Below are 21,610 nucleotides of genomic sequence, written 5' to 3'. Positions count from 1 at the left end.
CAGGCCACCTCAGCGAGCAGAGGAGTCCCACTGACGTCAGCGGTGAGGAAGAGCGCCCCTCTGGGGGGGGCTTTAACCCTTGCTCCCTCGCAGGTGAAACTCATTTCAGATCCTGGATTAAAACTCATTTTATAGCATCAAATGTACTTTTTTGTGCTGGTTTAGAAGCAAAATGAGCCCTAAAAATAATAAAACTGTAAGAATTCTTCCTTCCTCCATCATTTCAAGCAATTAAGGTGAGTTTGAAGTATGTTCAGCACCTTCTGCCTCATTTCCCCCTTCCTTTCTTCTCTGTGTATCCTCACTTTGTCTTCCCCGTTTAGACCGATGGGCCAATTAGAGCATCTTGAAAAATGTCTGAAAACATTACGGACGCGTGCAGAAGCAGCCGGTCCAGAAGCGGCGCGCTCCCTCCTCCTGCGCTCTCGCTTTAACGAGCCACATTAGCCGTTTCATCAGACACTCGGATAATGACTTTAATGTGTTTAGAGCACAAACAGATCCCGCTTTCAAGGGCCGGACCAAAGGCGGGCCGTGCGGAGCTGGTCATCATTTATTATTCATCCAGCTTTCTATTGATTGCAGGTATCTGGGAAAGGAGGAATGCAGCTAGGCTACATTAGCTCTCCTCTCCCGCTCTTATCTGGCTCGTCTGGAAGATGGTTGTCGGGAATGACAGAGAGGGCACAGACGAGCTCCACCGCTCAGATTTAAGCGTTTCAGTTTGGCTTCAAAGCTGAAGTGGAGCTGTGAAGCGTGCCGCGACACGGAGGGAAATGAAGTCTGTCGATTAAAGAGAAGAGTTTACCAGACACGTTGCTGCGTGATGACACTTATTTAAGCTCCTTTTGAGTGGAAAGTTGATTCAAATTTCTACTTAAAATTAACCCACAGTCAAAACCGTGAAAAATGGTCAAACCTGGATGGAGAATGCAGGAAATATCAAGATTATAGATGTTCTATGAAGCTGTAGAACAGGGGAGTCAAACTGAATCAGACAAGGAGCCAAAATCAAAAACATCGAACAGGATAAACATTTATTGAACACTCCAAAACTACATTTTTAAAACTTTAAAAGCGTAACTTTTTAACATAATTATGAACTAGATATATAGCATTACCTGTGATAATGCTAGTGTGAATGCTGTAAGCTGAATTTGGCTGCTGAAGATGCTGAAATTAATAGCTAAAAACGCTGAAGCTAATAGCTAGATAAAATATTTGCTAAATGCTAAATTAACCTAAAAAACTGAAAAAAACTAAATTAGCCAAAACAGCTAGCATGTGGCTGAAAAAAACTGCTAAACTTTAAAAATTGCCAAAAAAAACAAACAAAAAAAACAGTCGAAATTAGGCAAAACAGCTAGAGTGTAAAAATTAGCTTTACTCCAAAATAAAAAGAACTTTAAAAGAAAAGCCCAAATTAGCCAAAACAACTAGCATGTACCTGAAATATTTACTAAACTCCTAAATAGCCTAAAAGATCTTAGTAAATACCAAAATAGTCCAAAAAGCTAGCAGAATGACAATTTTTAAAACTTTATAAATGTAAATTTTTAACATAGTTATGAATAATAAAAATGCAGGAATATTATTCCAGAATAAATCAACTTAAACCTTAAATAACTTTCAATATTTTTCTCCCCATAAAAATATATTTTGTCAAAATCATACAAGTTAGAAATGAACACAAGATAACATCGGGCCATTAATAACAATAAAATGATCTGGAGGGCCGGATAGAATTACCCGGAGGGCCGGATCCGGCCCGCGGGCCTTGATTTTGACACGTTTTGTAGAGAGAAGACATCCATGCACATCTTTTCTATTGACCGGTTAGTGCCGTTCACGTGAGAAATGTGCGCTCTGTGTGCCGCCTTGAGGAAATCGGAGTCGTTTTTTGGGTTCATCCCACAGACACTCATGTATGACGTGCACACCTGATCCGTGCAGCGTCTAACTTCCATTACTCGTATGAACACTTGCCACATGCGGAACAATGGTACGTTCCATTTTCATGACGTCCCTTAAGGTCGTGAGCGAGACACCCCTGGACCCCCCCTTAAGGCCGGCCCTCTCTACGACCCTTCATGGACCCCGTGTCATGAATCAGTCCCGTCTCTCCCTCTGGGCGGGAACTATTTTCAGAGTGGTAGCACTTCCTGGTTCTCCACACTTCATTTCCCATCAGCCCCTGCTGTCACACCCAGCACTGTAAAAGTAACGTTTTATTTCTTCCTTGTTCTGTGTCTGCAGGTTAGCACAAAATTATGGAGAGAATTAAGTATCACTAAGTATATTTGTGCGTGGGTAACTCCTGATTTGACTGCGACTCGGGCCAGAGCGCTGTCAGGGGGCGTCCTGCAGAGAGGAGGCGATACATTCTGGAAAATACTTTTGTTTTTAAAATGATACATGTTTTTAAAAGGTTTTCTTTATATTACTGATTATGGGGAATACCTGTTTAAGAAAGTGGGAAAATGTCAAGTTTCACCAAATATTATTCCCAGTCAAAGTTCAAAACGGCTGATAAGAAAACTCTAATGACCGAGCATTCTAGAAGTATTTAAACGTATCACTGATGGACAAATCTGTGAGACAAGAAAACAGTCTGACCACAGATCTGTGCGTAACGGAGGTTTTGTGTGTGCAAAACAAGAGATTTGTGCGTAACTTTTTAAGATTTACGTGTGTAAGTAGTTTCAAGCTGTTGTAATTTTAATTTGTGCATGTGGAAATTGTATTTTTTTATTTTGTAATTTTTGTACTTGTGCATAGAATATATTTTATGAGTTACAAATCAAAAATTATGTACGCACGAACCGTAAGTCACGCACAAACTCTAAGTCACGCACAAATCAGGAAATATGTACACACACATCCGGTTTAATGTACACACAAACCCTAAGTTGGGCACAAATCAAGAATTATGTACGCAAAAATACAAAGTAATGCAGAAAATCCAAATTTATGTACGGACAAACTCTAAGTTACGCACAAACCCTAAGTTACGCATAAACCCTAAGTTACGCACAAACTCTGAGTTACGCACAAACTCTAAGTTACGCACAAACCCTAAGTTACGCATAAACCCTAAGTTACGCACAAACTCTGAGTTACGCACAAACTCTGAGTTACGCACAAACTCTAAGTTATGCACAAACTCTGAGTTACGCACAAATCAAAATTTATGTACGCACAAACTCTAAGTTACGCACAAACTCTGAATTACGCACAAACTCTGAGTTACGCACAAACTCTAAGTTATGCACAAATCAAAATTTATGTACGCACAAACTCTGAGTTACGCACAAACTCTGAGTTACGCACAAACTCTGAGTTACGCACAAACCCTAAGTTATGCACAAACTCTGAGTTACGCACAAATCAAAATTTATGTACGCACAAACTCTAAGTTACGCACAAACTCTAAGTTCCACACAAATCAAGAATTATGTACGCAAAAACACTAATATATGCAGAAAATAAAAATGTATGTACACACAAACCCTAAGTTACCCACAAACCCTAAGTTACACACAAACCCTAAATTACACACAAATCAAGATTTATGTACACAAATTCTAAGTTATGCACGAATCAGGAATTATCTACACACAAATCCAAAGTTACACACAAACCTTAAATTACGCCCAAACCCTAATTTACGCATAAATCAAGAATTACACACACATAATTGGGGCTGAAACTTGTTTCTCTCCATATAAAGGACTCCTACTGAGCAGACCTTCAGCAGAACTTCAGGATCTGTGTATCTGTGACTCAACAAACTCATGGAAGCAGCTTCAAAAAGTCTGATCTGTACAGATTTACCCCCAAAACATTTCAAAATAAAAGCATCTGTGATTAGCTGGTTTTGTTGTTGCATTGTTTCTCCATAACAAATCATTGGATCTCCTTTCATCAACACTCTTTAGATTCTTTCAGTTAATTCACATCTGGATTAGCAAACGTAAAATAATACGTTTAACTTACTCACATACCCAAAGCGATTAGTCAGACTGAACACCTGAGGAGGCAGCTGCTGAAGAACACTATAAAATCTCATGTTTTTCTTTGATCTGATTTTTATAAAAATCCTCTTCTGAGAGTAAAACATCAAACCTGACTGACTGTAATCCTCGTCAGGCCGGAACCTGCTGCAGCTCTGATATAACACCAGGTTACAGCACAATTACTGCAGGTTGTGACTCATTTGCAATCCGCCTGCAGCAACTTAAGTTGATCAATTAATGATTCATTGGAAGCAGGACACACACAAGCGGCGATGGGGATGAAATATTCATTGGATGGGATCCTATGGAGCTTTAACTATCATTTCTCATTAATCAGATGCATCTGAGGTGACTTCAGGACAAACATCAAGACTTCAATATGGATTTTTTCTCTCTCCTGCTGGTTGTCAGGCAGATTTAGTGTCGGCTCGGAAGAAAGGTCATTTCATGTGTAGTAAAGCGAGTGAATCTGAAAAATGAATTAGGGCCTGTAGTCGGAGGTTCTCACCACTGCTGGTAACATGGAGGTTATTTTTAGCAGCAGCGCCTCAGACTGGAGGAGAGGAGGAAACCCCTCTTCTGTAACAAAAAAGAGAAGAGGAGCTCCTGTGTTTGGAGCCTGGAGGGAGCTCACCTGAACACACCTGGGGAGGGGGGAGTGTGCGTAAGGATGCTCCCTACCTGAACTCGGGAACCAGGTCTGACTTGAGCCCGTAGAAAGCAGCTGACAGAGTCAGCAGCCAATGGGGGACGTAGTTCCCGTTTTCACACTCCAGGTAGGGCGCAGACCACCTGACGTGCGTTCTGTCCGGGACGCTCACAGAGGATCTGACGTGACCCCTCTTCTGGAAAGTGGGGGTCTTGATGTCCTTCATCTCGTGGAACCACTCCGTGTCCGCGCTGCGGTTGTGCAGATGGCGGTGTGACAGGTCCTGGAGGACTATCTCCCCGCCGGATCTGGTGGCCTGGAGGAGCACCGCGGGCCCCGCCAGGGAGGAATCCCCGCCAAAAGTGACGACCGCGCGGTGAATCTTGGTGTCTCCCGCCAGGATGCTGCGCACGAGCGCGTGGTACCACTCCATGTCCCTGCGCGGGTGGTGCTCCCTGGACCTGTTGGCTTGCAGGATCGTGTTGAGGAAGTTGGTGGCGTGCAGCACCGTGTCCAGCACGCTGCTCATGGACAGGTGCGGGGCGGCGCGTGACCTTCCCCGCAGAGAGGTGAGCTCGTATTTCTGCGAGCAGTTGGCGCGCTTCAGGGCGGACGAGTCCCCGGTGTGCAGAAACGCCGTGACCACCCCGGGAAGGTGCGCCTCCGTCTTCTGCGGCAGCGGCGCCGTCTCCGGCGCGCGGAGCTGCGCCAGCTGCCGCCCGTGCGCCACCGCCTCCGACCAATCCGCGTATGTGGGATCGGATCCGATCACAAAGCCCACCTGCAGAAGCAGCGACAGCCGGAAAACCGCCATCTCCCCCCGCAGAGCCGCGCGCGTCCGCGGAGGCAGCTCGGATTCACGGCGTCGTCAAGCTGAAGAGAAGAGAGGAAACCTGCCGGGGGGCTCCGCTAGAGCAGCACTTGTGGGGGGGTTTCTGTAAATTCTGATGCTGAGGAAGCAGCAGGACCCCCCCTCTCCTCCTCATCCAGCTTGTTGATGCTGAGGATGCGCTGGCAGCTGTTCCTCCGCCTCCCTCATCCACTCAGACTGCGAGGCTTCGCTGCTGCTGCGGACCTGCTCCCCCCAGACTCCGCGGAGGGAAGGAGGGAGGGGTTGTTATGATTGTGTTCCTATATGTTTTTTAGGAAGCACCGAGTCAGGGAGCACCTCAGTCGGATGACAAACGCACTCCGCCCTCTTCCGTCCAGAGGCGGTCATGAAGGTGGCCCCCAGAAACCAGGAGCATCAGGATCCGCTCCAGACGAGATCCAGACTGATTCATTAATCATCACGTCCATGAAAACTGTGTTTGTGTAGCATTTTTCTCATGATGGAGGACACAAGTGAAGAAAATTAAGCTCAAAACTAGAAAAGTTGCATTACCTGTGATGATGAAAGCGTGAAGGATTTTTGCTGAAAACGCTGAATAAATTTGCTGTATTTACTGAATGGATTTGCTGGAAATGCTGTTTGTTAAAGTTACTAAAGGACCTAAAGTTGCAGAAATTGCAGAATTTTTTTAAAAGAAAATTACAAAAAATGTGTAAAAGCATAATCACAGAATTTGCCCCAAATTTCAGTAGATATTGAATTACTAGAAAAAGAGCATTTTAAAATGTTATCTTAACTCCAAAAAATCCCCAAAATTCTTAGTAAGTGCCAAAAATAGCACGGTGCTAAAATAGCAAAACTTCTAATTAGCTTAGAAATCCTCAGTAAAAACCAAAATAGTCAAAAAATGTAGAACATTGCTAAGATACTAGCTTACCTTGGAATTAGCCTTAGAAAAACAAGTTTATGCCAAATGAGCAAAAAAATCTAGCACACTGCTAAGATACTAGCTCGACTCCCAATTAGCTTAAACATCCTGTATATGCTGAAATAGCCAGAAAGGCTAGCACATTGCTAAGATACTATCCTAACTGCTAATTAGCTTAAAAATCCACAGTATATGCTGAAATAGCCAGAAAGCTAGCACATTGCTAATATACTAGCTTAACTTAGACTTAGCCATAGAAACCTCTGTTTATGCTAAAATAGCCAATAAAGCTAGTATGCTGCTAAAATACTAGCTTAGCTCCCAATTAGCTAAAAAATCTGCAGTATATGCTAAAATAGCCAGAAAGCTAACACGCTGCTAAAATACTAGCTTAACTTAGAATTAAAAGAAACCTCTGTATATGTCAAAATAGCCACACACAAAAAGCTAGCATGCTGCGAAAATACTATCTTAACTCCCAGTTAGCTTAAAAATCCTCTGTATATGCTAAAATAGCCACACACAAAAAATAAAGCTAGCTCATTGCTAAACAAATCACAAATTCGGTTCTGTCTCACTTGTGGTTCCTGCATTAAACTTCAAAACAACTAACTTGAAAAATATTTATAGTCTTTTTTCTAGAACATGTTGGATGTTTGTTGCAGAACTTGACAAACCTCACATGACCACAACAGGTTTGTGGCATCAGCAAAAAGCCACAATAACTTTCTCTACCACTCACCATGTGACACACAAGCTAACCGATTCAAACAGAAATCCCAGACCAAAGGTTTGTGATTCAAAACAAAAAAAAAATACTAAATTCAAATGTTGGATTTTGACACTTCCTCCTTGTAGGTGCTCTTCTGTTGTGTTCAGATGATCCACTTCTTGATTTTTTGGGTAAAAAAGAGGAATGTTTTCGGCTGTGAATGTGCAGCCAAATAACCTGCAGAGCCCCCTAGAGGTTGGTGTAATTATTGCAGGCCAATACAAACTTGTTTCATGCATGAAGTTAATTATTGAAATCCAGACTAAGATTTAAAATGTGGATTTCTTCATGGTGGAGTTTGACAGACAGCTGAAGGATCTGAGCTTCACTGAGCAGCAGAACACGAGCCGGTTCTTGACCATCTCCTGCAGCCTCCTCGTGTGTCCCTCCTGGGTGTGGATGCATGTCATGTACGCTGTGTGGGCCTGAGGCGCCTCACCCGGGGAGGGGGAAGACAGGCGTGACGAGGGGCGGCAGAGCGAGCCGAGTGTGAGGGATGCTGGGAGCTGGATCCCGAGGACCTGATGGATTTCTAGAGCAGCTTAACTGCAGCCTGAGTGTGTTCAAAGCTTCACGTCAGTGAGAATTTGGTCGGTGAAAACTGAACAATGACTAAAATTACTAATATTTATCATCACTGGAATTATCAGTAAATGTTTCGGCTTTTCCTGAGGGTTTGAATTCGCCTCTGTTCATGTCAGTGAGGACGCTCTTATTTTGAAAGGCAAAGCAAAGATCCAAAAGCTTTAACATCCAATAATACTCCAGGAGCATTTCTGATTTTAGTCCAACTGCTACAACTTGCAGAGAAAATTTAAGCAGTTTTAAATAATTTTGAATAAAAGATTCCAATTAAATATAAAAAAAGTTGTCGCAAATTTTTGACAAAAATGTAAAAACATCCACAGATTATTTGCAACTAAGGGTTAAAATGAATCTAAATAAGTATTTCAGTTTCTTTATTCTCACATGAATACGTTTTATAAACCCCGCAGTAGTATGGAGCCAAATTGGGGCCATAAAGATTTGAAACAGAAAATAAAACAACTTGAAAATTTCAAGCTGAAATATTAAAGTGGTGATAAATTCATGGATTAACAAATCTTTGATAATTTGATGTCTATGGAACCATTAGAGACTCATAATTCAAAATTAAAGCCAATACTGGAAATGATTTTTCATTTTCAGCTTGAATTTCAGATTCTTAACCAAAAAAAGTGCTAAAAGTGAAAAAAAGTTTTGAAAATGAAAATTTGAAACTAAAAAACAGAAAATTTAAAGCTAAAAATGATTAAGTTTATAATAAAATTGCCAAAAGTTTCAGACTTTTTTCTTTTTAGTTTAACAAAAATATTTCAGCTTGAATTTTTCAAGTTGTTTTATTTTCTTTATGATCCTAATTTGGCTCCATACAGTAATATGAAAAACAGAAACTCAATTTTTATACAGAACATAGTTTATTGCTAAGTTTTACCAAATAAAAACAAAAAAATTCAATTAGAAAATTCCTGTTTACAGAAAAACTAGTATAATTTGTGTTAAAAAATGAAGAAGACATCAAATTAAATCAATTAATCACCAAAAAAGGGAAAATACTGAATAAAATAACTTAGATGTTTACAAATATAAAAAAACAACACGTTTTTCTCATCATTAATAGATGGAACATGACGTTCATACCGATATTATTCACTTTAAAAGCAAATATTTCTAAAAATTCAAACATATCTATAATAGAATTTTAAAAAGTCTAGAAATTGTCCTCGTTTTGCTCACATTCGAGTCATTTGTAAGTCCTTTTCCGACTTCTTCTCCCGAGAGCTGCAGGTGAAAAGTGTCAGAATCACCGGGATGAAAACCAGACCGTGAACCATCCCGATGAACATGACCAGGAAGAAAATCTGGAAGAAGGTTCTGAAGGTGTGGAACTCCGACCAGAGCAGCACGGAGAGGCCCAGGATGGTGGACAGGGTGCCCTGCAGGATGGGGTAGCCCAGGTTGGAGAGGGCCTCCACCGCCTTCTCGTTGGGAGTGTCCTTCCTGCTGGAGGCGAAGGCGTAGGACACGTGGGCGGAGAAGTCCACGGTGAAGCCGATGCAGACGGTGAAGATGATCATGGATATGGAGTCCAGGCTGATGTCCCACAGCGCCATGAAGCCGGTCACGCCCGCCGTCACCGAGCCGATGGAGCAGGTCACCAGCAGCGCGCAGACGGGGTCGGGGATCAGCAGCAGGGAGACCACCAGCATCACCGCCGAGATCACCGCCACGTTCTTGATGATGCTCTTCACCACCACGTCGTACTGGTCGAAGTAGATGAAGTCCTTGTTGTAGACGGTTAGCGACGCCGCGCTGCAGCTGCCGGCGATGGACTTCAGGCCTTGGAGCATCTCGATTTCGATGCTGGCGTTGGCGATGTCGACCGTCTGGATGAAGAAACGGGACGCGGTGATGGCGGCGCCAGTGAGGTTCACATCCTGCTTGAAGATGGGGGCGTGTTCAAGAAACTCCGTCAGATTAGAGAGGAAAGCCTCTCTGTCGTTGAGGTTCAGGCGTCGCTCCTGTCCGTACAATAAGAAGGAGTCCAGCCAGGATGTGGAGATCTCCTCATCGACGAATTGGGGTTCTTTGAAGTCCTCCAGACATCCTTGAAGTTGGCACCTCTTGACGTCATCCCAGTACGGGAACTCTTCGTTCACGATGACCATGATGGATGGACCGTAGCCGGAGAAGAACTGCCGCTCCTTCTTGACGAAGGTCGTGACGTGGGAGTTATCTGCCGCCAGGTCGTAGAGCTCAATCCCCTGCTGGATGTTGAAACACCCAAAAACGCTCATGGCCAAATACACCAAATAAATCAGGACCACCAATCCTTTGACCCAGGACTTGACCAGAAACGGGCCGTAACAATCCTTAAAGAAGTTACTGGCCAGCTTCTTTTTCTCGGCTCCCGTGACCTCATCGTAGTCCCCGCCCACACAGCAGAAGTTGTAGAAATCGGGTTGGTCGACGGCTTTGACCGACGGTATCTCCATGCAGGTCAGCCAGTGCCGGTTGCCGGCCTCTCGCTTCCCGTTCACGGCCATGAACGCCCCCAGGAAGGTGACCGTGTAGATGTAGCAGAAGAAGATGGAGGTGGCGGTGTACAGGCAGAAGGACTGGACCGCCGGGAAGTCGGACATGACGCCGATGAAGAACTTGAGGACGTCCGTCAGGGCGGTGATGGTGATGGACATGACGGCTTCCTCGTACGTGTGCGCCATCCGCTCGGGGACGGAGGCTTTGACGTGGCTGTGCTGCCAGTCGGACACCAGGATGAACATGTTGTTGAGACCGATTCCTGAAGAGGAAAGTCACGTGTCAGCGTTTGGTCAGAGCTGCAGCGAGGAACATGAAAAACCGGCGGGTTTTCTTACCGAGTATCAGGAATGGAGAATTCGCCACCGTTATGACGAACGGAACGCCGATATAGAGCATCAAACCAAACGAGGAGACGACAGCCAGGCCAGAAGAGATGACGCCAAAGACCGCCACCCAAACTTTGTTCCTGACGTTATCAAACCTGCCAGGAGATAAAGATAATCTGATCAGATAACGCAGCTCAATCCAGTTAGACGTTAACGTTCAGTTTATTATTCAGAGGGATGATCGTTACTAAACATCAGACGGAAGCATGGTTATTTTAAATTTTTTTGTTGTTGCTGTAGCTGATGTAGCATGTCAATTTTAAGATAATTAGCTGTTTAAATTTGAAGGTTTTTTGTTTTAAAGTCCCACTCCCAATCCTCTTCTGATCTTTTTTCAAAACAGTGGTCTTTTTGTTTAGTCATATTAAAAAAAACTGTCATTTTCTAAAACCGTGTTTCCACTGAGCGGTAAGTCCGGTCCAGTCCGGTATTTTGAGTGTTTCCCATTAAACCAGGGGTGTCAAACTCAATCGCACAGGGGGCCAAAATCCAAAACACACTTTAGGTCATATAAACATGTATTAAACACTGCAAAAGTACACTTTTAAAACTTTATAACGGTAACTTTTTAACACAATTATGAAATAGATATATAGCATTAAGATGCTAGTGCTGAGAGCTGAAGATGCTGAAATTGATAGCTGAAAAAGCTGAGGCTGATAGCCCATTAAAATATTAGCTAAATGCCAAATTAGCCTTCAAATGCTAAAAAAAGTAACCTAGGTTAGCCAAAACAGCTGGCATGTTACCAGAAAATAACTAAACTTCAAAATATCCTAAAAAACTGAAAAAAGCCTAAATTAGCCAAAACAGCTAGTGGGTAAATATTAGCCTAACTCCAAAACAGCCTAAAAAAACTTAAAAAGAAAATTCTAAATTAGCCAAATCAGCTAGCATGCAGCTGAAATATTAGCTAAACTATAAAACAGCCTAAAAAACAAACAAAAAAGCCTCAATTAGCCAAAAAAGTTAGCCTGTTGCTGAGATATTAGCTAAACTGTAAAACAGCCTAAAAATCTTAGTAAATACCAAAATAGTCCAAAAAGCTATCAGAATGCTAATGGTGAATATATTTGTTTCAATTTGTCTCTTTTGGCCGACACTGGCTATGAAATCATTAAATGTACTTTTTTAATGACTATTTTAATATTTTAATGTTATGTAAATTTAGTAGTATTTATTTAATGGCACTTTTAAACAATTAATGACACATTTGTATAATAATTTGATGGTGTGTATAGATGTAAATGTATTTCATTTTGGCTCATTTAGACCTCCATACACATATGATCTCTGCAGGTTTTCTGGACCTGCGGTCAGAAAGAGCTGGCTGTGCGACCGCCGCCGTCCCTCTTACCTCATGCAGGATATCACAGAGAAGCTGATGGCGAAGGCGTAAGTGATGAGGAACAAGGGGAAGCCATCCGTGGTGTGACTGTTGATCTCATCCTGCTTGGATTTGGAGGTGAAGTACGACACCTGTAAGGAAACGCAGAAGAAGAAGAAGAAGAACACACCTGAGTCAGGAAGCAGCTTCACTCCAGCAGAACATGCAAGTAACTACAACTGTATTTCTGACCTGGACCTGACCGGGACCCAAACAGAACCAAAGCTGGACCTGACATGAATCTAACCTGGACCTGACCGGGATCCAACCCGAAGATAACCTGGACATAAACATTCGATTCCTTTTCTTTTTTTGATTGTTGCATTTAATCTAATCAGTTTTACGACTTTATTAATTAATGTTTAAAGCGATAAAGTGATTGATTGTAGGCTGACGCCACTGTTTGGCAGCAGATCAGTGTATAAATGTGTGTCGATGGGTGAACCGACTGTGACGGTAAAACGCTTTGAGTCTTCTAAGAAGGCGATAAAACGCCGTATTAGTAAACGCCATTTTTCTGTGTCAAGGACAAATGATAACAGACCATGACGACACAAGACTGGAAATGACTCGTGGGTTTAAAGACACACTTTTTACAGTTTTCTTTATTTACGAATTTAGGAAAATACTTTTATACTCAGACAAAAAAAAAAAACTCATGTTAAAATTTAAATTTAATTCCAGCGCAGATTTAACTGAGTTTTATTTAAACTTAAAAAAAAACAATAAATAATTTCACAAGAAAAATCTTTTTTTTTAAACTTTGTATTATGTAGTAATTTCCTTTTTTTTATTGAAAGAATAAAACAGTCTCTCTATATTTTGTAGATTCACGCTCATGAATTGTGTTTATTTGAATGCTAAAGAGTGAAGTTTTATATTCAAATCGCATAAATGGACCAAATCATGGATCTGACTTGGACATGACTAGAACCAAACCTGGACCTGGACCTGCACCTGACCTAGACCTGACCTGGACCTGACCTGGATCTGACCTGGACCTGACCAGGATCCAACCAGAACCAAACCTGGACCAAATCATGGATCTGACTTGGACATGACTAGAAACAAATCCAGACCTTCAACCGACCTAGACCTGACCTGATCTGACCTGGACCTGATCTGACCTGGACCTGACCTGATCTGACCTGGACCTGATCTGAATCTGACCAGGATTAGACTAGCATTTTACCAAGATCTGACCTGGACATGAGCAGAACCAAACCATGATACGACCAGGGCTTAAATCTGAGTTTATCAGGACCTGACCTGGATTTGACCTAGACTTGAGCAGGACTTGAATCTGAGTTTCCCAGTACGTGACCTGGACTTGATTGGTATCTGACCTGGACCTGACCAGAACCAGTCCTGGACCTGACCTAGAAGACCCTGACCCCCACACTGCTCCTGTTTTTTTATCGTTTGATTCCTTTTCTTTTTATTGTTGTTACTTTTAATCTAATCTGTTTTACGACTTTTTATTTTTTTAATTAATGTTTAAAGCGATAAAGTGATTGATTGTAGGCTGACGCCACTGTTTGGCAGCAGATCAGTGTATAAATGTGTGTCCATGGGTGAGCCGACTGTGACGGTAAAACGCTTTGAGTCTTCTAAGAAGGCGATAAAACGCCGTATTAGTAAACGCCATTTTTCTGTGTCAAGGACAAATGATATCAGACCATGACGACACAAGACTGGAAATGACTCGTGGGTTTATGGACACACTTTTTACAGTTTTTTTATTCATGAATTTGGGAAAATACTTTTATACAAAAAAAACTAATTTAAATTTAATTCCAGCGCAGATTTAACTGAGTTTTATTTAAACTTAAAAGCAATAAATAAATAATTTGACAAGAAAAATCTTTTTTTTTTACTTTGTATTTTGTTGTAATTTCCTTTTTTTATTGAAAGATTAAAGCAGTCTCTCTATATTCTGTAGATTCCAACATTCACGCTCATGAATTGTGTTTATTTGAATGCTAAAGAGGGTCATTTTATGTTCAAATCGCATAAATTTAACAGATTAAGAATTTTACAGCTTCAAAAAGCATAAAGAAACAGCAGCACGACATGGGAGGAACATTTCCCATCATGCATTTCTTCCGTTTGTACTCAAATAATTATCAATTTTATTATCTAAAAGAAATATTTATTCTTCTTTAATAATTTATCGAGGTCTAAAATAACCAACAAAAGTAAAGTATATTTTGGTAAAATAATTTTAAATGTTGTTTTTTTAGATAAAGTTTTTGTCAGAGAGGATTTAAAAACACAAGTTAAACTGTTGCAATAAAATTGGATCAGATTAGATCAGATCAGATTAGACTAGATAAATTTAGATCAGATTGAAGTTTATAGTTTGGCAATAAACACACAAAATACAATTATATAAAACTGAATAAAAAGTCCTTGAAGTCAGTTCAGGATTTATACAAGTTTACTAGAAAAAAAAAGTCATTTTTAAAACACGCTAAAAAATATAGAAAACAATTTCATTGTTAGAAGTGAATAAATCTGCCAATAGAATTATTAGAAACGATTTTTTAAATTTGTATTTATCGTTTTAAAACAGAATTATATCTTAAAATTAGCCATAAACACTGATATTTTTAATGGAAATAGGAAAAAAGTAACATTTTTTTTGCTCCAAAAAAAGAGTTTTATGTTTTCATATCCACCTTACCATAAATATGAGCGCTGCAGAAGTCCAACTGTCCACATTTCTAGACAAAAATCATCTAAAAGTGTGACAAGACTTAGACATTTTGTGATAAATTTGTTTTAAAAGTTATACGTTAGCGTATGTTGTGCTGCTGTTGTTTAAAACTTTTGTAAAATCTAGTTTTGAGTCAAATAAAATTGTCCAGTTTCTGTTTTTTGAAGGAAAAAAATTGTAAATAAAAACTTAATTCATAGGAAGTCTTAAAATAAGTCTTTCCATCTCATTGAAAAGTTATTAATTTGTTAGATTAGTCTTAAATCGAGAGTAACGAGACATTTATACTAAATATTAGACACAAGTGTTTGGTGAGATTTGGTGTTTTTCTAGTGTAACAGTCGTAGAGTAATAAATAAGTACTGTCAATGTATTTAGATGTTTGTCCTAAATGGTTTCATGACTGACTTGGTGTCTTCTAGAAGGTGGAACTCACGTCAACATTCTCGCTGCTTGGCTCCTCCCCCATCAGAGCTTTGAATCTTCTCAGCCACAGTTTGGCGGCTTCGGCCGAGCCTTCCTGACTGTCGAGGAAGTATGTGAGTCTGACGGCCTGAGCGCTGGTGACCGTGCCGTTGGCGTCCGTGGTGACCCCTCCGAGCGTGGACCCCAGGAAGACGGTCTCAGACCCGTGGATGTGTTCCGGGTAGCTGATGCTGGTTTTCCTGGAGGTCATGATCTCCAGGATGACGTTGGAGGCGCACGCTCGCTCCACTCGGGCGCAGACGTCGGTGAAGCCCAGCCGCCGCACATCCACGGTGATGTTGAGGACCTTCTCGTTGAGTCTGATGAGCTCCTCTAAAGCTGGGCTGTCCAGAACGTTGGTCGCCACGACGATGAGGGAGGCGAACCTGCCGGTGCTGTAGAGCCGCTCCTCGGAGAAGAGGCCGTCGTCGTAGGGAAAGTTCTCCTTCACCAGAGCTCTGGTGACCTTGGAGGGGCCTTTCAAGGGGGTGAACTGACTCTCAAAGTCGTTGTCTTCATTTTCTTTAAGAAAAACGAAGCCTGCCCCCAGAGCTGCAGACACAACGATGGGAATAATGAAAAAGAATAAAGGATGTGAACCTACGGCTGATCCAAGCTTTGCAAAAAGGCCGGACAGAGGCTTTGAGAGGCAGTCTGTGCGTCTGCAGCCCATCTCTGCTGCTGCTGGAGGACATGTGGTCCAGCCGAGTGCAACACCTCCTTATATATGTGACTCCAATCTACTCTTTGACTTTATAATTACTCTTCCGGAAAGCTCAGTTAATGATACTTCTTACTGTAAAAATGATAAGCAGAGACTTTAAAATGATAAAACCAGACAAGATACGAATCAAAAAATGTGACTGTGGCGAAACGCCGTGGAGTTTATGACTTTACAGCCACTCAGGGGTTTGCCACCATTAAGTAACGTGAAGTGAATTGTTTGAAAAATTCGGAGCCACAAACAATGTCATAAAATAGCAATCAAGGCCACAGGATATCACTCTTTTTGATTGACAGTTTAAGGATAATCAGGTGACAATAAAGTCGTCAAGTTTTTCTCAAAAGTTTCTGCAGGTTCTTAGAAATCTGAGTCACAAGTTGAAAACAAGTCATCTGAGGAAGTCTTCTGAGGCAAACTGTTGGTCTCCAAGTGGATTTCACCCAAAAATAACAGATATTTCTCTTTTGGTTTTTATCCTGTGTGGCAGGAGTGTTAAACTCAATCGTACAAGAGGCAAAACATTTATTGAACACTCGAGAACTGAATTTTTAAAACTTTAAATCTGTAACTTTTAACTAATAACTCGATATATAGCATTTCCTGTGATAATATTAGTCTGAATGCTGTAAGCTGAATTTGGCCGTTGAAGATGCTAGTGCTGATAGCTGAAAACGCTGAAACTGACAGCCAGCTAAAATATTAGCTAAGGGCCAAGTTAGCCAAAGAAAAAAAAAACGTAGCCATAAAAGCTAGCATGTAGCCGAAAAAAATAACTAAACTTCAAAATAAAATGAAAAAATTAAATAGACTAAACTAAGCTAGCATGTTAATATCTAAAACTGCCTAAAAAATAAAAAAAAAGCTTAAATTAGCCAAAACAATTAGCATGTAGCTGAAATATTAGCTAAAGTCAAAACCGCTTTAAAAACTTAAAAAGAGCTTAAATTAGACTAAAAATGCTAGCATATAGCCGAAAAACAACTAATCTTCAAAAAAAATAAAAAAATGGGAAAAAGTCCAAATTTGCCAAATGTAAATATTAGCCAAACTCCAAAACAGCCTAAAAAAATCAAAAGAAAAGCCTAAATTACCCAAAATAGCTATAATATGTAGCTAGAATAGTTAAACTCTAAAACAGCCTAAAAATTGTAAAAAGAAGAGCTTGAATTAGCCACAACAGCAAGCATGTACCTGAAAAATAGCTAAACTTCAAAATATCAAAAAAGATTGAAAAAATCCTATTTGCCAAAAAAGCTAGAATGTAAATATTAGCCTAACTCCAAAGCAGCCTAAAAAAGTAAAGCATTAATTAGCCAAAAAAAGCTAGCATATAGCTGAAAAATAACTGAACTTCAAAATATCCCCCAAAAAATATAGAAAAAAATGAAATTTGCCAAAAAAGCTAGTATGTAAGTATTAGCTTAACTCCAAAGCAGCCTAAAAAACGTAAAAAGAATAGCCTAAATTCTCCAAAACAGTTAGCATATGTAGCTGAAATATTAGTTAAACTCCAAAACAGCCTAAAAAACATAAACAGGGGACCTTAAATTAGCCATAAAGCTAGCATGTTGCCAAAAAAAAACTAAACTTTAAAATATCCCAAAAAATTGAAAAAAGTCTAAATTAGCCAACAGAGATAGCATGTAAATACTAGCTAAACTCCAAAATAGCCTAAAAAATCTTAATAAATGCCAAAATAGTCAAAAAATCTAGCTTAATGCCAATTTTTAAAACTTTAAAACCATAACTTTTTAACTTAATAGTGAATAATAAAAATGCAGGAATATTATTTCAGAATAAATCAACTTAAACCTTAAATAACTTTTATTTACTCTCCATAAAAATACATTTTGTCAAAATTAAATAAGTCAGAAAAATAAACACAAGATAACATCGGGTCATTAATATCAATAAAATAAAATGATCTGGACGGCCGGATAGAATTACCTGGAGGGCCGGATCCGGCCCCCGGGTGATGTAAGGATTTGTAATGATTTTCTTTGCTGGATTGCCTTGTTTTGTTTTTGTTTCACACATGAACACACCAAACTGAACTTTAGTTTGAAGCACAAACATAAGAAAGAGTGAACCACCATCAGGTTCTGAGATGAAGAGTTCACCTCTTCTTCATCGTGGCTCTTCGCTCTGATGACCGTTCTGCTTTCACACTGAAGTTAACCGGATCACAGTTCCCTTCCCTGAAGGAACAGGACGTCCGTCATCCATCAGCCGAGCCTCAGAGGTTTAACAAACCATTAGTGTAACCAATTTCACATCAGATTAAAAAACATTTTTGATTCCTGCTCGTCTTAGTAAAATTTGACTTAAAATCCACAGATGTTGAATCGGTTCAACATCAAACCACATCAAACCCCAGAGTCTCTGCTGCTCGGAGAAGAATAAATCCTGGATGAAGTTGAACTTCTGAGAAACTTCGTCTCGTGTTGATCTTCAGAAGAATATAAAAAAGTCAGGTGAGGATCATCTCAGAGTCAAAATAGACTCAGACTTCAGTTCCAGCCTCATCAGAGCTACAATAAAGATCTGTATCATAAAGTGAACCGTCTGCCAGCTTCATCTCCTGCAGCCTTTAGCTAATAATGAATTCAGGTCCAAACTTTGTTCTTTTACAGTGACTCGTCTGTTCTTTTTTTTCACTTTCAGCGTGTCAGGTGAGGAGGTCGTCTGAGGAATCCGTCATCATCTGAGGTTCTACTGTCAGAGTCCTGTCATGTGACTGCTGTCAGTCCCAGCGTCTGCTGCCCCCCCGAGGCCGGATCTCATTTCACGCTCGGGTCATCGATTCCTCATTTCACGAGTTCTGTTCCCTCCATCAAAGAGAGAGGAAGACCCCGAGAGCCTCATCTTCCTCAGAGCTCTTCCTCCTCTGCCTCTGCGGGCTCATCAGCAACAGTAACAGCTGGTGGGCACCAGAGCGAACTGCTGAGCTGTGAGTTTGCAGGTCTTTCTCTACAACAGCAGCGATCATGTTGGGGCGCCGAGCTCCTGCTGACACCTTCATTAGCGCTCATCTTTCCCTCGTCTTCCTCGCTCTTCGCAGAGGCGTGTCGGTGCGAATCGGCGGCCTGGTAATTAGCAGGGAGGCCTCAGGTGAACATGTGCTGCCGGATGGTTCTGCTCCGGCAGAACACGGATCATGGAGGGAAAAGGCTTCAATCTTCAGAAAGACTTTAGAGGAGAAAAATCCACAGTAGAAATCCCTGCAATAATGCTAGTGTGAAGGATTTCTGCTGAAAGTAGTCGCTAAAGATGCCGAAGCTTTTTGCTGAAAATGGTGACACAATTTACTTTAGTTGCTGAATGGATTTACTGATGAAAAATATATTTGTACAATTTGCCAAAAGACTGGAAATTTTGTTAAAGAACTATGAAGTTGACCTAAATTTCTGAAAGTTTTGTAGTAAAATTGCTTAAAAAATCTCTAATACATGCCGATTTTGTAAAAAATTCTTAGTGGGCTAATTTGGAGTTCAGCTCATATTTAATTAGCCAAAAAAGCTAGCTTAAATACTAGCTAAACTCTAAAATAGTCCACTGAGCTTCTATTTTATTTATTTCTATTCCCTTAACAAAGGTTTCTATCTATAGGGATACACCAGTGTGACAGGGAAAATAGAACAATATTAACCCTTTAACTACCCAATAAATAAATAAATAAATAAACTGTATTTTTTTCTGCTGCTTATTCCGTTGGTACGGAGATCCTAACAGGACATCAAAGTAAAAAATTTGAAAAATAAAAACTTTTTTTTTTTAAAAATACACAGGGGCTCTGTAAAAAATGAAAGTAAGAACAATTCTGGAAAGTAGCTTTTTTTTTAAATTACATTCTTTAAGAAGAAAGAATGTTCTGTTTAGTAACTGGTGCACACCAGAGAGTAACTGCAAACGATTTTTTTTTAAATTGAAGTAAAAAAAAAAAATCTAGTTACTATCTGGTGCGCATCAGTTAGTATTTAGAATATTTTTTTTGCTTCAGTTTTTTTTTCCTCTTCTTTGTCCCTTTAGGGGCTCCGTACATCTGGGAGTAACACATACAATCATTATTTTTAAAAACACGTTTTCTAAATATTCCCCACTATTTGGTTGAGCGAGCAGTTAAAGGGTTAAGGACTACCAATATAATTTATTTATATTATTCCAGTTTGGTGGGCCAGATTAAACAGTCTCAAAGTGGTACTTTGCTCTGGTCTAATCCCAGATTCGTAAATGATTTTATTTCTGGATGTTTCCTCAGTTTTCCGACTGTTTTTTTTAAACTTATTGTAAACGTCCAAGTAACAAAAGTAAACATTTGTTAACAATAACAAACAAAATTTCTTGCAAAAAAGCATCTAAAATCTGCATGAAAGTTTGTCACAACTTTAAAATAGTTTCATAATCTGAGATTTCGTAGACTTCCCTGCTCCTCCGGAGCACCCTCCTCCTCCTCCTCCTCCTCCTCCTCCTCTTCATCCTCCTCTGTGACGCAGCAGCAGCTTCCATTCTTCCACAGGTTCCCATTAGGGAGACGGGAACATTCTGGTACCTGCAATTATTCCTGCTCAGCCAGCCGTGGGCCACCCGGAGCAACAGCTGGCTCCCTCCTCTTCCTCCTCCTCTTCCTCCAACATGCATTATGAACGCTCTCATGCTCAACAGTGACGAGCCACATTTACATTAGAATTTAAAATACTTTTGGAAGTGAATTTCTGCAAAACAGAAACGATTTTAAGACATAAAAACAGCTGACACTTCAATAGAGATGCTTCAGAATAAAAGCTTCATTTGTTCCAGATTACTGACCTGCAGCATCGTTTACATTTATTGTTCCAGAAACCGTTTGACCGAGTCTGCAGGGCCGTTTTCGAGGAATGAAAACCTCCGGTGTTCCTCGGAGATTCAGGTTACATAAGTTTACGGTCGGGTGACCTTTTTTTCCAGCGAGTGTGGGAGGTCTGCGACCCTCCTCCTCAGCCCGGCTCTCGTGCGTCAAACCGCGGCGTGATTCATCAAGTGTTTTCCAGGAATGCTGCCCAGGAAAGAACAGCCTGTAGTATATCGATAAAGTTTAAGACCACAGCAGCAGCAGGAGGTTTATTTAAAGAGCGATCAACAATTTATGCAAAAAAAAACAAAACACAAAAATAATGCAAGTTATGATGAATTTATGAATATTTTATTCACATTTTCGGATTAAAAACCGTGAATTTAAAGCTCTGTAATGTTTTTTCGCCACATTACTAACAAAAAACACATAAAGACTCGACTTTAACAAGATTCGGTGGTTGATAAGGAAGGCAATGATAAAGAAAGAAACTCATTAAACATAAACATATAAAGGAGGAGCGTACATTTGTAAAATTATGCAATAAAATAAAATAAAATAAAATAAAATAAAAGGTTTATCCTCATATTTAAAGATGTTTCAGTATTCATGATCCACCACTACTTCACATTATTGTTAAAAACGGGTCCAACAAACATTCAAAACATGAGGAAGTTTGATTTAATGTTTAAAAAATCTTATCAGGACCAGATAAGACTCAGTTACGACTTTAGTGGCATCTATTTTTACAGCACACTGATAAAAGCGGACGGCGAGTCAACATTAGTCTGAGTGGATTTAATGATTGAAAGAACAAAGACGA

At 40.3% G+C, this 21,610-nt stretch overlaps 2 protein-coding genes across 3 annotated transcripts in view; both read right to left on the bottom strand.

Annotated features, from left to right (window-relative positions):
- gpr158a (G protein-coupled receptor 158a) overlaps nucleotides 1-6,078 on the bottom strand; it is an 89,748-nt gene extending 83,670 nt beyond the window's left edge. For both annotated transcript variants that reach the window (XM_024280044.2, XM_024280045.2), the window contains exon 1: nucleotides 4,698-6,078. In XM_024280044.2, the coding sequence (XP_024135812.1) occupies nucleotides 4,698-5,479 (782 nt within the window). In that variant the 5' untranslated portion in view covers nucleotides 5,480-6,078. The remainder of the gene's footprint in view (nucleotides 1-4,697) is intronic.
- Nucleotides 6,079-8,641: 2,563 nt separating this feature from the next.
- Nucleotides 8,642-16,452, bottom strand: ptchd3a (patched domain containing 3a). Its single transcript, XM_024280682.2, has 4 exons — nucleotides 15,207-16,452; nucleotides 12,022-12,143; nucleotides 10,614-10,759; nucleotides 8,642-10,537 (listed from the first exon to the last, which is right to left on the bottom strand). Exons 1-4 carry the CDS (start codon nucleotides 15,906-15,908, stop codon nucleotides 8,970-8,972), a joined length of 2,538 nt encoding a protein of 845 aa, XP_024136450.1. The 5' UTR covers nucleotides 15,909-16,452; the 3' UTR covers nucleotides 8,642-8,969.
- Nucleotides 16,453-21,610: the final 5,158 nt, after the last annotated feature.

The sequence above is a fragment of the Oryzias melastigma genome, linkage group LG20, assembly GCF_002922805.2.
Source record: "Oryzias melastigma strain HK-1 linkage group LG20, ASM292280v2, whole genome shotgun sequence".
Classification (NCBI taxonomy): domain Eukaryota; kingdom Metazoa; phylum Chordata; class Actinopteri; order Beloniformes; family Adrianichthyidae; genus Oryzias; species Oryzias melastigma.
Note: the sequence above shows the minus strand (reverse complement) of the source record. Positions and strands in the feature narration are given on the sequence as shown.

What these genes read in the sequence shown, in the direction of transcription:
- ptchd3a (XM_024280682.2), bottom strand. Translation starts at nt 15,908, where the DNA reads ATGGGCTGCAGACGCACAGACTGCCTCTCAAAGCCTCTGTCCGGCCTT. An exon ending in CAAGCAGCGAGAATGTTGAC is followed by an intron (nt 12,144 to 15,206) that starts GTGAGTTCCACC and finishes GTTTCCTTACAG; the next exon opens with GTGTCGTACTTCACCTCCAA. An exon ending in TTCTCCATTCCTGATACTCG is followed by an intron (nt 10,538 to 10,613) that starts GTAAGAAAACCC and finishes TTTCCTCTTCAG; the next exon opens with GAATCGGTCTCAACAACATG.